Source organism: Eubalaena glacialis, chromosome 3, assembly GCF_028564815.1.
Source record: "Eubalaena glacialis isolate mEubGla1 chromosome 3, mEubGla1.1.hap2.+ XY, whole genome shotgun sequence".
Taxonomy (NCBI): Eukaryota; Metazoa; Chordata; class Mammalia; order Artiodactyla; family Balaenidae; genus Eubalaena; species Eubalaena glacialis.
This window is the reverse complement of record NC_083718.1, coordinates 155,057,961-155,071,203: the sequence shown is the minus strand read 5'-3', so window position 1 is coordinate 155,071,203 and position 13,243 is coordinate 155,057,961. Positions and strand designations below refer to the sequence as shown.

Here is a 13,243-nt window from a genome sequence, read left to right as displayed (position 1 = left end):
TGATGACAAACCACCAACAACCACAAAACCTGTGAGGTATCAGCATCTATCTATGCAGGAGAAGCAGAAGAAAGTAAGGGAGTACCTAAAGGACCTGGGAAGAGATACCCTAAATACCCAACTGGTACTCAGTAGGAAGCAGTAGATCAATCTGAGAAAAGCAGTTGAAATTGGAAGGGTGTTTGCCCATTCCAATAGCAGGTGAGTTCAAAAGAGTACAGTCAGGTCCAAAGGTGGTAAAGCAGTCTGGTAGCCTGTAAGAACTATAGAAACTGAACACCCAGGGTTCCTGGACAGGATGGGGCACAAGAAACCAGGAAAAACTGTAGAGAACAGAATACGAAACAGACAGGATAAAAACGTAGAAAGAGAAAACCCAGAAAAAGAAACAACAGCAGAAGAAAACTAACAAAAGTGGAATGGAACAAAGGCAGAAAATTACAGAAAGCAAGCCACCATACTTTGAACACTACATAAGGGAGCTTGGTGAAGCTATAAAAAATTATCCTAAATCATGCTTCCTTCTAAGAATTCACGGGAAAAAAATCTAAATTAAGAATGAGCAAAGAAAAGGATCACAGTCAAACACATACCAAGTTCTTGTTTAAAAGATAATAATAGTGAGCAAAAGAAAAAAAGTTCCTACAGTGAAAGCATCCAAAAGACATGCTTGCAAAATAAATAAAAACTATAATCTACTACTTGAAAATGAAGGAATATAAGATATTAAGCAACTACATAAATCAAATTTAGAAAAACAGAGAAGAAAGATGGTATAACTTAGGAAAGAAGCAGACATAGAGAAGGAAGTTGTTTCAGAAATGAAGATAAAACTAAAACAAAAGCAAATAATCACAACAGATAGTATCTTAAAAGAAATAAAAGAAAAAAAAGGTTTTTTAATCAAAAAGAAACAAAAGATTTTTAAAAAAAGATTTTAAAATACGAGTAAAAATAACAAATACTAAACATGCAAAAAATATCCAACATAGACCCTGATGAAAAACACTAAGGCAAAGAAAGAAAATAAATATTAAACGGTATATATAGTTCCTGAAACTTTACAGAAATGAAAAAAGATTACAAACTACAAATGAAGGAGAATGCACTGTACCTAAGAGTACCAAGCCATAAAAAGCAACTTCAGGACATATTCTAGTAAAATTACTAGACTTTAAAAATAAATTTAAAAAATTTAGGCCTCTAGGCAGAAAAACAAAAATGATTCATAAGTGAAAGAACATTAAACGGTGAAAAAATAATGTAAATACCTGAGGGAGAATTGGGGTTAAGTTAAGCAAAAACAAAAAAACTAAAACTATAAAACTAAGCAAAGGAGAGAAAGTAATTATTAGTTCAAGTGAAAACAAAATCCTTGCAGAAAAAGTATGATAGTATATATACCACATGGTTCAGCTATAATACTTTTTACATGATCTTAACAATATAATCTAAAATTATGATATAACTGTATTAAGAGAAGAGAAAGACAGAAAATGGGCATGCATATATTTTGAGAGCAAAGTGAGAACATATGAAAAGTATTTAAATCCTCATTTTCCATAAGGGAAAGTAGAAATAATGTCCAATATTTAAAAATCAAACGTTTCAAAGGCAGTATAAGCATGTTGGAGACACGGAGGTGAATACAAAGAAAAACAATTTTTAAAAAAAGAAAAGCAGTCCTCAGGGGAGTAGGAAATGATGGAGGATAGGGATGTTACAGGACTGCTGTTTGCAATCAGCTCTGTAGACTACATGTAACTCTGCTATAAAGAAAAATAAAATAATTCTATAACTAATTAAAAATATAATTTCAAGGCTTCCCTGGTGGCTCAGTGGTTGAGAATCTGCCTGCCAATGCAGGGGACACGGGTTCGAGCCCTGGTCCGGGAAGATCCCACATGCCGCGGAGCAACTAGGCCCGTGAGCCACAATGGCTGAGCCTGCGCGTCTGGAGCCTGTGCTCCGCAACAAGAGAGGCCACGATAGTGAGAGGCCCGCGCACCGCGATGAAGAGTGGCCCCCGCTCGCCGCAACTAGAGAAAGCCCTCGCACAGAAGCGAAGACCCAACACAGCCATAAATAAATAAATAAATAAATAAACACTTAAAAATTTAAAATATATATATATATAATTTCAATATAAGTAAAAACCAGACTTAAGGTAAGACATTAATATTTACATATATGCATATATATGTATGTATATACCTTGTCTGAGCGCAAGTCCTACAGAATAATAAAATTAATTGCCCGGTACCTCTCTGGGTGAAAAGTTCTAACACCATGTGCACAGTGTGCTTACCCTGTCCAGTCTGAAGAACTTGCCTTGCTTTGACACTGCAAATTCAGTACTTGTAAATTGGACAGAAGAAAAAGTTCCACTTTCTTTTCAAATAAATAAATAAATATTAAAAACAAAAACCATTTCATAAAGGAAAGTAAAAGGCTAAAAATAAAGCCAAACAAGGAAATAGCCCTTTTATAAGGGATATAAGTGAAACAAAAGTACCCCACACTAGCCAGAATCATTCTGGAAGGGGCCAAACACAAGCAGAATACAGCCAGTAAAACGTCCATCAAAATATTACATGGGTGTTTAGTATTGCCAGGTATTATTTCTGTGAACAATTTACACTGAAGAAAGAAAAATAAACACAGCTGTTAACAAAATATATTTCCAAATATAGTTTTTAATTCCAATAAGTCTGCTAAAGGTATCAGTGGTCTCAGAAGTATCAGTGATCTCAAGAAGAGTATAAAGTTTAAAAACACAGGGTTTAAATAGAAAACAAATTTAAGATTTGTGTCAATATACTATATACCTTCTGAATCTACCATTGACACAATGAATCACTGCCACACAAAGAAGTAATGAAATAAACAATACAGGTAGAATTGTTACTGAAACTCTTCAACTGTAAAGAAGTGGCCTGAAAAGTAATTGCTTGGGTTTAATTAGTTTATATTTTATCACAAGAACATAGATTAACTTCTAAAGAGAAAACTATTTCATGATTTCTATAAACAATTTTCTATTCTTTTATATTTAAAAATATATATTTTGGCAAAAATACTTCAAGAAGAAAAGACTTTAAATTATTAATGGAAAAGGTTTTAGAGAACTAATGTTCCTGGAAACCAAATAGTAGGTTCATGTAAATTACATCTCCTGGAACACACAGTATAATTAACCCCATTTTACAGTTGCTCTTCCTTATAACTAAATAATGACAATTGCCCTCCTTCTTCTGTAAAAATTGTCATTTTCACATGTACTTTCAACGCAAGTTACAAAGTAAATGGACTACAGTACTCCAGAAATCTCAGTCACGTGGAGCAAATCAAAAGCTACCATAAACACCTTGAGAGAGAGTGCCAGAATGCCATTAACACTCTGTACCAGCAAGAGTAATTGCTATAACAATTTCCAATAAATGCCTATTTACCTGCCCTAACTGCAAGGGCGAACTGCTGGGAATGCATTTGCCATCATGGATTTAAAATATGAATCCTGAGTCCTACAAGCTCTCCTGACCACTGAGGCAGGGACTCTCTCATTCATAGACACTGAAGGATTTATTCTCAGCCTTCAAATCTTCACCTGAAAGCATTTTGAATACCCCAGACACCAGGTAAGCACTAATTCCCAGAAGCTGAAAAGCAGGGGCTATAATGAAACTGCTATTTTTCCCTACAGGGGAGAGAAAACAATAGGGACAGCTAGTAATCTACTGCAATATAAATAAAGATCGTATCTTCTCTTTATCCAAACGTTGAAGAGAATGAAGCCAGAGCAGCTATTATTATATTACAAATTTTCAAATACAAAATACATTTCCTAATCAAAGGATTATATACTAGACAGGTATCTCTCAGTAGGACAGTTCCAACACTCATAAAAACAGTAATGAGAGGCAGTTATACGATGCATTTATGATATTTTATTTAACTCCTTGAACATCAAATACCTAGTATGTGCCAAGTATTGTCATATGCACACAGCAGCTACAAAAAAGGAAAAGTCAATGCTCTTATGAAATTATCATTCTAATGAGACAGCAAATAAAAAATAAACAATATATCAGTGCTAGGAAGAAAAACAGGAGGACCATTCATCCCTATTTGCCCTGAGCAGTACCCTTTTCACAGCTGTTGTCTTGGTGGAAATACTAAAAACACACTCTTTTACTCTCAAAGTATTCTGGTGTAGAAGATATAATAACTTTAAAGATAATGGGATAGAGATTGAGATATTGACCAAAAGGGGGAGCTATTTTTAAATACTTTGGTGAGAAAAGATCTCTCATTTTAATGATAAATTTGAGGAGTGGCTTGGAGAGAAGTGAGGGAGCAGGCAAATCCATATCTGTAGGAATAACTTTTCAGGCAGTGTATTTGTGGCAGTATGTAACTGACCCCTGAACAATGCAGAGGCTAGGGGTGACCATCCTCCTGAAGTTGAAATCCGCATATAGATTATAGTCGGCCCTCCATATCAGTTCCTCCATATAAATGGTTCCTCCATATCTGCAGTTCCTCCGAATCTGCAGTTCAGCATCCACGGGTTCAACCAACCACAGATCATGTACTGTAGTATTTACTATTGAAAAAAATCCATGTATAAGTGGACCTGCACAGCTCAAACCCACGTTGTTCAACGGTCGAGTGTACTGTGTACGTGTGACAGAGTATGTTTGTGTGTGTGTGTGTGTGTCTGTGTCTGTAGAAGAAAATCTACAAACCTTCAGTGAGAAAGGATGAAAATCCAGTTTCAATAGAGTAGTCTATAAAGTAGAAAACTTTTCATTCTCTTTCTTGCCTAAAAATGGTTCCCAGGAAATGGCTTTAGTCATAATTAATTTTAGTCTGGTAGATTCCAGGATTAAAACCATTTCCCTAAAGAGAATGCCTTCTCTATGAATGTAAAATAGCCCTATCTGGCTTTTAATGTCATTGGCCCTTAATATCATTTTTTATTTATATATCATAAATATATATTTCCCCAGAAGCTTGGTGATTCTGGGGTGCAGATATGGTACGAATGGAACTTGGTAGTTCCCCAATAATAAGAGTAATAATAATAACACACCACCAATAAAAATAAACAAGGGACATTTTAAGTGTTTACTGTGTGCCAAGGACTGTTCTAAGCATTTTATCTGAGGTTACTAAAGTATATGACCATTTATCAGACTGCCCAATTAAGGGGGTCCTTGAATCTCCTTGAGCATTTGTACCATCTACCAAAGAAAAAATAGATCCTTACCTCTCAACATACACAAAAATTAACTCAAAGTGGACCATTGGCCTAAATGTAAGGGATAAAACTATAAAGTCTGTAGAAGAAAAGAGAAAATTTTTGTGACCTTGGGTAAGGCAAAGACTTCACCAAAAACATGATACATAAAAGAAAAAAATTGATAACCTGGACTTTGTAAGTTTTGTTCTTCAGAACACACCATTAAAAGAATGAAAAAAATAAGCCACAGACTGGGAGAAAATATTTACTAATCATATATCTGATAAAGAACTTATATTTAGAATATTTTTAAAAACAAAAAAAACTTACAACTCAGTAAGAAGACAAACTACCCAGTTCAAAAATGGGCAAAGTATTTGCACAAGCATTTTATAAGAAAAAGTTACATGAATAGCTCATCTGCACTTGGAAAGATGCTCAACATTATTAGACAGTATTAAAATGCAAATTAAAAATACATTGAGATACCACTACACATCTATATATTCCAAAAAGACTAACAATATCAAGTCTTGGGGATGATATGGAAAATCTTCATATGTTGCTGGTGGTAATGTAAAATGGTACAGTAACTTTAGAAAACAGGCTGACAGTGTCTTAAAAAGTTAAACATATACTTAGGATACAACCCAGCATGTATCCATATACTCATAGCAACATTGCTCATAATAGCCAAAAACTTGAAACAATCCAAATGTTCATCAAATGGTGAATGGAAGGGGAAAAAAATTTCCACACAAGATGAATATTATTCATAAATAAAAAGGAATGAACTACTAATATGTAGAACAACATGGATACACCTCAAAAACATTATTCCAAGTAAAAGAAGCCAGGCACAAAGGACTAAATGTTATAAGAATCCATTTATATAAAATTTCTAGAAAAGAAAAATATACAAAGATAGAAAATAGATCAGTGGTTGTGGGGACTGGAAGTGGGCATAGAGATTGAGTACAAGTAGGCGTCAGAACTTTTGGGGTGATGGAAACATGCTAAATTGGATTGTGATGATGGCTCATAACTATATACATTTTCTAGAAATCACTTAACTACAGTTACAATGGGTAAATTTTGTGATATGTAAGTTATACCTCACTAAAGCTATTAAAGTAAGGAAAGGAAAGATGACACTACCTTTCCTATAAGAACAGGATTTCAGGGTCATCACATTGCTGATAAGGAAAATATCTTTTACAGAAGAATTCCAGCTAACACATATAGAAAAAATTAACAGTATTAGAAAAATCACACCTGGTAACCCCTAATGAAAAGACGGGTCTCAAGGAATGCTGAAGCTGTTCGATGAAAGGCTGTAGAGGAGGTTAGGTTTATCATGGAGGAATCAGGCTGATGCTGCCTGGAACCGAAAGATATATCTTAATATCACTAAACTTAAGACAATCAGACACTATATGCCACTTGATATGATGCAATAATAAGTTCAGAGCACCAATTATGAAGGATTCTTGCCAAAAAAAAAAAATAAGCCTGAATCGAACCAAACCTTTAGGTCTAATTATCAGTTTACATAATATAAGTGATGAATAAGCTAAACAACACTTTAAGGAAGCAGCAGCCAAATCCAAACTGTAGGACATTCTAAAGGACCTGATTTTTCTAACAAATTCACAGCATTAGGAAAAAAAAAGTGAGGGACACTACTACAGAAAAAAATAAACTTAAAAGCTAAACAGCCATATACATATGTGAACCACACCTTGATGGGATCCTGATTTTTAACAAACCAACTGCATAAAGACATTTTGGTGGCAACTGGAGAAACCTGCATAATGACTAAGTATTCAATGTTATTAAGGAATTATTATTAATTCTGTTAGGTATGATACCAATATAGTGGTTTTTTTTTTTTTCAAAAAAGCCTTTATCAATTAGAGGTCACGCCAGAATATTTGCAGTGAAATAATGTATGTATAGAATTTGCTTTTAAATATTCCAACATTTTTTTAAGTGGCAGGGTAAACATATAATACAATGGGCAAAATGTCAAAAACTGTTGAAGCTGACAGGTATATGAGACTTCATCATTCCATCTTTTCCACTTTTAGTATAGTTTTAATTTTTCATATTAATAAGGTTAGGGGATAACAAAAAACTGCAAAGCTGAGAGGAAAATAAAAGTAAAAGAAAAGGGGCCCAAAGCTTACAAGAGAGATCAGGGATAAAGACTGCTGTGGAAGTCATCAGAAGATAGGTAGAACATGAAGCCAAGTCTCTGGAGAATATCATATAAGGAGAGAGTAGAAACTAAGTAAAAAGATATCAGAGAAGTGAAGCCAGAGGAATTTGAGAAAGATACCAAAAAGTGGAATGTCAGTGATGAAGGAGGAAACCTAAGAGAAAAACTGAATCAAGGAAATCAAGACAAGAAAGATTCCAAATAATAATTACCACCAAGTACTCTTAGAGACCCTAAATTTCAAATAAAATAGGAAAAATTATGTTTTTTAACAAAACCATTTCAGAATGATAAGGGAAATAATTATCTTCATATTTTCTAAGAAACATAATTTCCCAGATACTGAACAAGATGTTCAAAAAAATTAAAAGTGATTACGCACTGGCACCAAGTTGCCACCTCACTAGTCTGCCATAGTGGAAGACAGAATACCAAGTGCAAGAACAGCTATAAAAAGTAAATACGATATTGACATTAGCCATAAAGAGTTCTTTAAACTATTAACTCCCTGAAGGTAAAACAATGAGCCAGCCTTATTTCTACCCATATGCCCAGATTGTAGCATGGTTCCAGGCTGCATGTTTCTATATTGCTAGAGTCCCAACGGGGTGCAAAAGGTATGGAAGGGACAGTTGACATTGATGATGCTCAATATTGTTGGCATTTTGAGCCACGATTATATATTAGACCAATATGCTAATCCCTAATCCCTTTCTGATTACAAGGATAAATAACAGAGCTTTTCATTTCATACTCAGAGCTCGAATAACGTATTCCCAAACGTATACCTTTGCATTGCTGCTCTCACAAAAAAACTGTATCTTTTTATAGTTGATCCCTAGTACTTTGAAGAATTTACTGTTAACCACAGCCTTGAATACGTCACTTTCAAACAATTTATTACCATATTGCATGTAATACAAAATGCAAAAGCATATATATTTTAAGCTACTATTACTTCCATCTTCTATTATTTACTCTCTTGATTTGCAACACAGTGAGGTTAAAGACATATTTTTGTTTGCAGGGCAAAGTCCCACCTAACATGAATCTCAGTTCTTACATCATTAACAGCCCATATCATTTTAATCAATAGTTCAGGTAAGTCTTTTTGTTATTCACAGATCAAACACAGAAAAAGGAAAAATTCCCCATCTCTCTGCAGCACACGTATTTTTTATTATTTCCAGGTATATTCCAAAATTCTAAAAAGTGTAAAAAAATTCTCACCTCAAGATTTTTGAAGTTCTTGTTAGACCCTTTTTGCCTTTTATCTAACTCAGGATTAAAGAGTATGATTCTAAAATCTCTTAGAATCAGAAATTAAAAGTTAAAAACTTACATTCAAGTTGTGCAACCACATCTCCAGGGTCTACTGCTTCAGGGAACACCTATAGTGAGAGAAGGCAGAGGGAAGCAGGATAGAGATGAGAACGTAAAAGGAAGACATATATGAAATAGTTTTTGTGTTTTCCTTCTCATTCCCAAAATATTCCTTTCCCAACCAAAGAAACTTCTGACATTATTGAGAACTGTCACTTCCTCTCTGCTTCCCATGATCACTATACAAGATTTTACCAACAAACAAAAATTACAGCTGGCTCTGCCTCCCTCTCCAATTTGATCTGCTAGCAGTCCTCCCTTTGTTACCATGGTCATACTTGCCTTCTTGGTGTTCCTCCAGCTCATCAAGCTTATTCCCAACAAGACACCTTTATATTTTCTGTTCCTCTGCTTAGAATGCTTTTACCCTAGACCTTTAAATAACTGATACTGTCTCATAATTCAGGCTCAGTTTCAATGTTATTGTCTGACCACCCTTTAAAATAAACAATCCCCCTAATCCTTCTGTCCCCTTACCCTCCCTTTATTCTCTTCTTGATATTTACTTGATTATTGTCTGTTTCACCTATTACAATGAAAGCTCCAAGAGGGGAGCATGTTTGTTTCGTTTACCCAGTGCCTAGAACAGTGCATGGAACAGAGCAGGTACTCAGTAATTATCTGTGGAGAAGAGGAAGGAGAAAAAGAAAGGAAGGAGGGAAGGAGGAAAGGAAGAAAGGAGGGAAGGAAGGAAGGAAAGAGGGAAGTAGACAAGGAGAGAAGGAAAGAAAAAAGTGAGAAATACAATTGGTAATAATTACCCAAAAGCACCAGATTCGGGGGAAAAAAGAAAAGAGACTTATAGAAAGAAGCACCATATGACAGCCATAAGCAAAATATGACCTATTCTTACCTATTAATATCTCCCCCCCTCTTTTATGAAAATGATTACTTAGAATTCAAGGTGCTATATTTTACATAAAGACCACTAAGACAATTTTAGAAGTAAACTGATCCATCATGAAAAAGAGGCAACTGATTCAATGTATAATATAATGCATATTTATCTTCAAGCTTCCAAATTTAAGTTACAAATCTCCTTTTGAATTAAATCAAAGTGCATAGTCAACAACAGTAATATGTGTTGTTCAAAATTTGGAACCACTTTGATTTTTTATTTGTTAACATTTGATTGGATATTTGAACTCACCTTTTCAAACACCATTCTGGCATTGAAGACCAGTGGAAAATTGGCTGGGACACATTGTGTCTTTTTGTATTGGCCAAACACACAGATGCTAAGATAGATGTCCTCCTTGTCTTTCAGCACCACTCCTGGGCAAGTTACCTGAAAGAAATTAGACAGATGAATGTGACTGCTTCATGAATTCCCTGAACTACTGTACTAAAATAAACCTACCAAACATTACATAAAAACACTAGTCTGCTAAGCTAATAAAAATATGCACAAGTTAAAAAAAAAAAGAGAGATTCTAGTGTTTACAGAGTTAAATGAAATGCCTTTATAACTTCCATCCCTCTGAGAAATCTATGATTTTCCACTTGGTTATTTGTGCCACATTGGAAGCTCTATGTACTGGCTCTTGGGACAGACACTAATAGTTTTAAACAGTAAGCCTCAGGCTCCCACTTTATGTAGAATGCTGACATAAACTTTTCAGCATCATTTAATCACAAAGGATTAAGACTCAGCAGAAATAAAGCACTATACTAGAGGACAAAAAAAATACCAAAAAAAGCACAAATCTGACCTGTATCACCCTAAGTTGCAGCCCATACACACCCTCATCAAAAGAAATATGACAAACTTTCAAAGCAAGTGAACTGTAAGTTTCTAGCCCAATGAAATATTTTTTAAATATAAAACTGCACTTAACTATTCTCAGGACTGACACAAAGCATAGGCATAAGATGTAGGGTTTCTAAAAAATACATAGCACAGTCTCTCCAGTTCCTGCCATATTTCATTGTCAGTGATCAACCATACCCTTAGTAGGCTATTGAAGATTCTCCAAGATTTGACTCCAACTTATCACATAGCAATATTACTTGACACCTCCTAAAAATACAATCAAAGTATATTTGCTATTGTTTTCTGAACACACACATTACTTTCTTGCCTGGCATTCTTCCATTATCTGGAGTACTACTCATTTCTACTCCATGCCATCTCCTCCTCATCTACTTCTACCTCCCAAGACTTACCTTAACTGCCATCCCATATACAAAACTTCTCTTGTTCACCAACTATCACTATTCAATTCAATCTAATTCAAACATTTATTGTGAATTTATTATATTCAAGTAAATAGTGTTAAATTCTCACAGCATTTTATAGTTCTCTTAAGGCCCTAATTATTGTCTCTATGCATTTTAATGAAGTGGGTACACCTCACCTCTTTTATTTGATTATAAATTCCCTGAGAACAGAAATTCTAATTTCCTCATCAATGTATCCAAAAACACAGACTTTCCATATTAAGAAGCAGCTTAGAAATTATCTAGTACAGCTTCGAATTTTTTATATAGGGAAACAATAGAGCCCCAATAAAGTGAAGGTGATTTACTTACTTAAAGTCACACAATAAATGAGTCAATACAATACATTCAAAGTGCTTAGAACAGTGCCTGACAGTGCATTAAATAAATACTAGTGGGCTTCCCTGGTGGCGCAGAGGTTAAGAATCCACCTGCCAATGAAGGGGATACGGGTTCGGGCCCTGGTCCGGGAAGATCCTACATGCCGCAGAGCAACTAAGCCCGTGCACCACAACTACTGAAGCCTGCACGCCTAGAGCCCGTGCTCTGCAACAAGAGAAACCACTGCAATGAGAAGCCCGTGCACCACAAAGAGGAGTAACCCCCACTCGCCACAACTAGAGAAAGCCCACGCACAGCAACAAAGACCCAACGTAGCCAAAACTAAATAAATAAATAAAAATAAATGTATAAAAAAAATAAAATAAAAAAATAAATACTAGCTATAGTTATTATCAGAATGAAAACCACTATCATCTACCATCTTAATATAGACTATTGCACTGAATAAATGACTAAGACTTCATGTCCCTCTGTATACAGCAGTTAAAGATTATTTTCTATGCTAGCTATTTTGACTCCATCTACCCCTTGTTCTATTTTCTACTTTTGTCCTAATAATTCACTATTGATTATTAAAATCAAGGCCCTCAGAAATCTCATTCTGTCCATCAGCTTCATTTTCTACTCTGCCTCATTTAAACCAAACCTGTTAGAGTCCCTCTAAGTCTGTGTTATGTCTACAGATGTGGCTGGTCCAAATTGAGTTGGACAGTTAGTGTAAAATACAAGATTTTGAAGATTTTTGAAGACTTGTTCAAAAATATTTTAAAGAATTTTTACAAAAAAAGTGTAAAAAAACTCATTAACAACTTTTACATTAATTACGTGTTGAAAGGACAATACTTATACTGACTTAAATAAAATTACTGTTAAAATTAATTTTATCACTCCTTTTAGTTATTTAATGTAGCTAGGGGAAATTTTTAAATTATATCCTTGGCTCAAATTATACTTCTATTGGACAATACAGCTCTAACTGTCCTCACTGGAAAATACTGAGTCTCTTTCCAATTTGTAGTATATTTAAGAAGACATGACATTTTTCCTTATCCACAGTTCTATAAATTCTGCCATTCCTTAAAGGAATACCATGGAAAGTTCCAAAAAGAAGGCATTAAAAGAGGAGTTAAAGAAAATTCGACGGAACAAATATAAAATAAATAGCAAACTGGTTGGCTTAAACCAATCATATGGATACTTACATGAATGTAAATATCTTAAGTATTGTAACTAGAAGGCAGAAATTATTAGACTGTATAAAAAAGCAAAACACAATATGCTAGTCTGCAAAAACACAATTTTAAAGATTAAGACATACATAGAAAAAGTATTTTCATAATAGTAGAGTAAATATCTCCAAAATCAGCCCCTCCACAGAGAAGCTGAAGAGACATTTTTCCAAAGAAGATATACAGATGGCCAACAGGCACATGAAAAGATGTTCAACATCACTAATTGTCAGGGAAATGCAAATCAAGACGACAGTGAGATACCACCTTACACTCGACAGAATGGTTATTACCAAAAAGACAAGAAACAACAAGTGTTGGTGAAGATATGGAAAAAAGGGAACTCTCACGCACTGTTGGTGGGAATGTCAACTGGTGCAGCCATTATGGAAAACAGTATATCGGAGGTTCCTCACAGAACTAAAATAGAACCACTTATAGGATCCAGCAATTCCACTCCTGGGTATTTATCTGAAAAAAAAGAAAATACTAATTTGAAAAGATATATGGGGACTTCCCTGGTGGCGCAGTGGTTAAGAATCCTCCTGCCAATGCAGGGGACACGGGTTCGAGCCCTGGTCCAGGAAGATCCCACATGCCATG

General features: G+C 34.8%; 1 protein-coding gene across 5 annotated transcripts in view; it reads right to left on the bottom strand.

The window, feature by feature from the left end:
• Window positions 1-13,243, bottom strand: part of SPATA6 (spermatogenesis associated 6) — a 140,886-nt gene that overhangs the window by 106,503 nt on the left and 21,140 nt on the right. For 4 of the 5 annotated variants that reach the window (XM_061186608.1, XM_061186609.1, XM_061186611.1 and 1 more), the window contains exons 2-3: window positions 10,000-10,137; window positions 8,809-8,857 (exon numbers count right to left, since the gene is read on the bottom strand). In XM_061186608.1, coding sequence (XP_061042591.1) covers window positions 8,809-8,857; window positions 10,000-10,137 — 187 coding nt within the window. Of the gene's footprint in view, window positions 1-8,808; window positions 8,858-9,999; window positions 10,138-12,994; window positions 13,096-13,243 lie in introns of those variants that run through there. The other variant, XM_061186613.1, reaches the window with a different exon arrangement.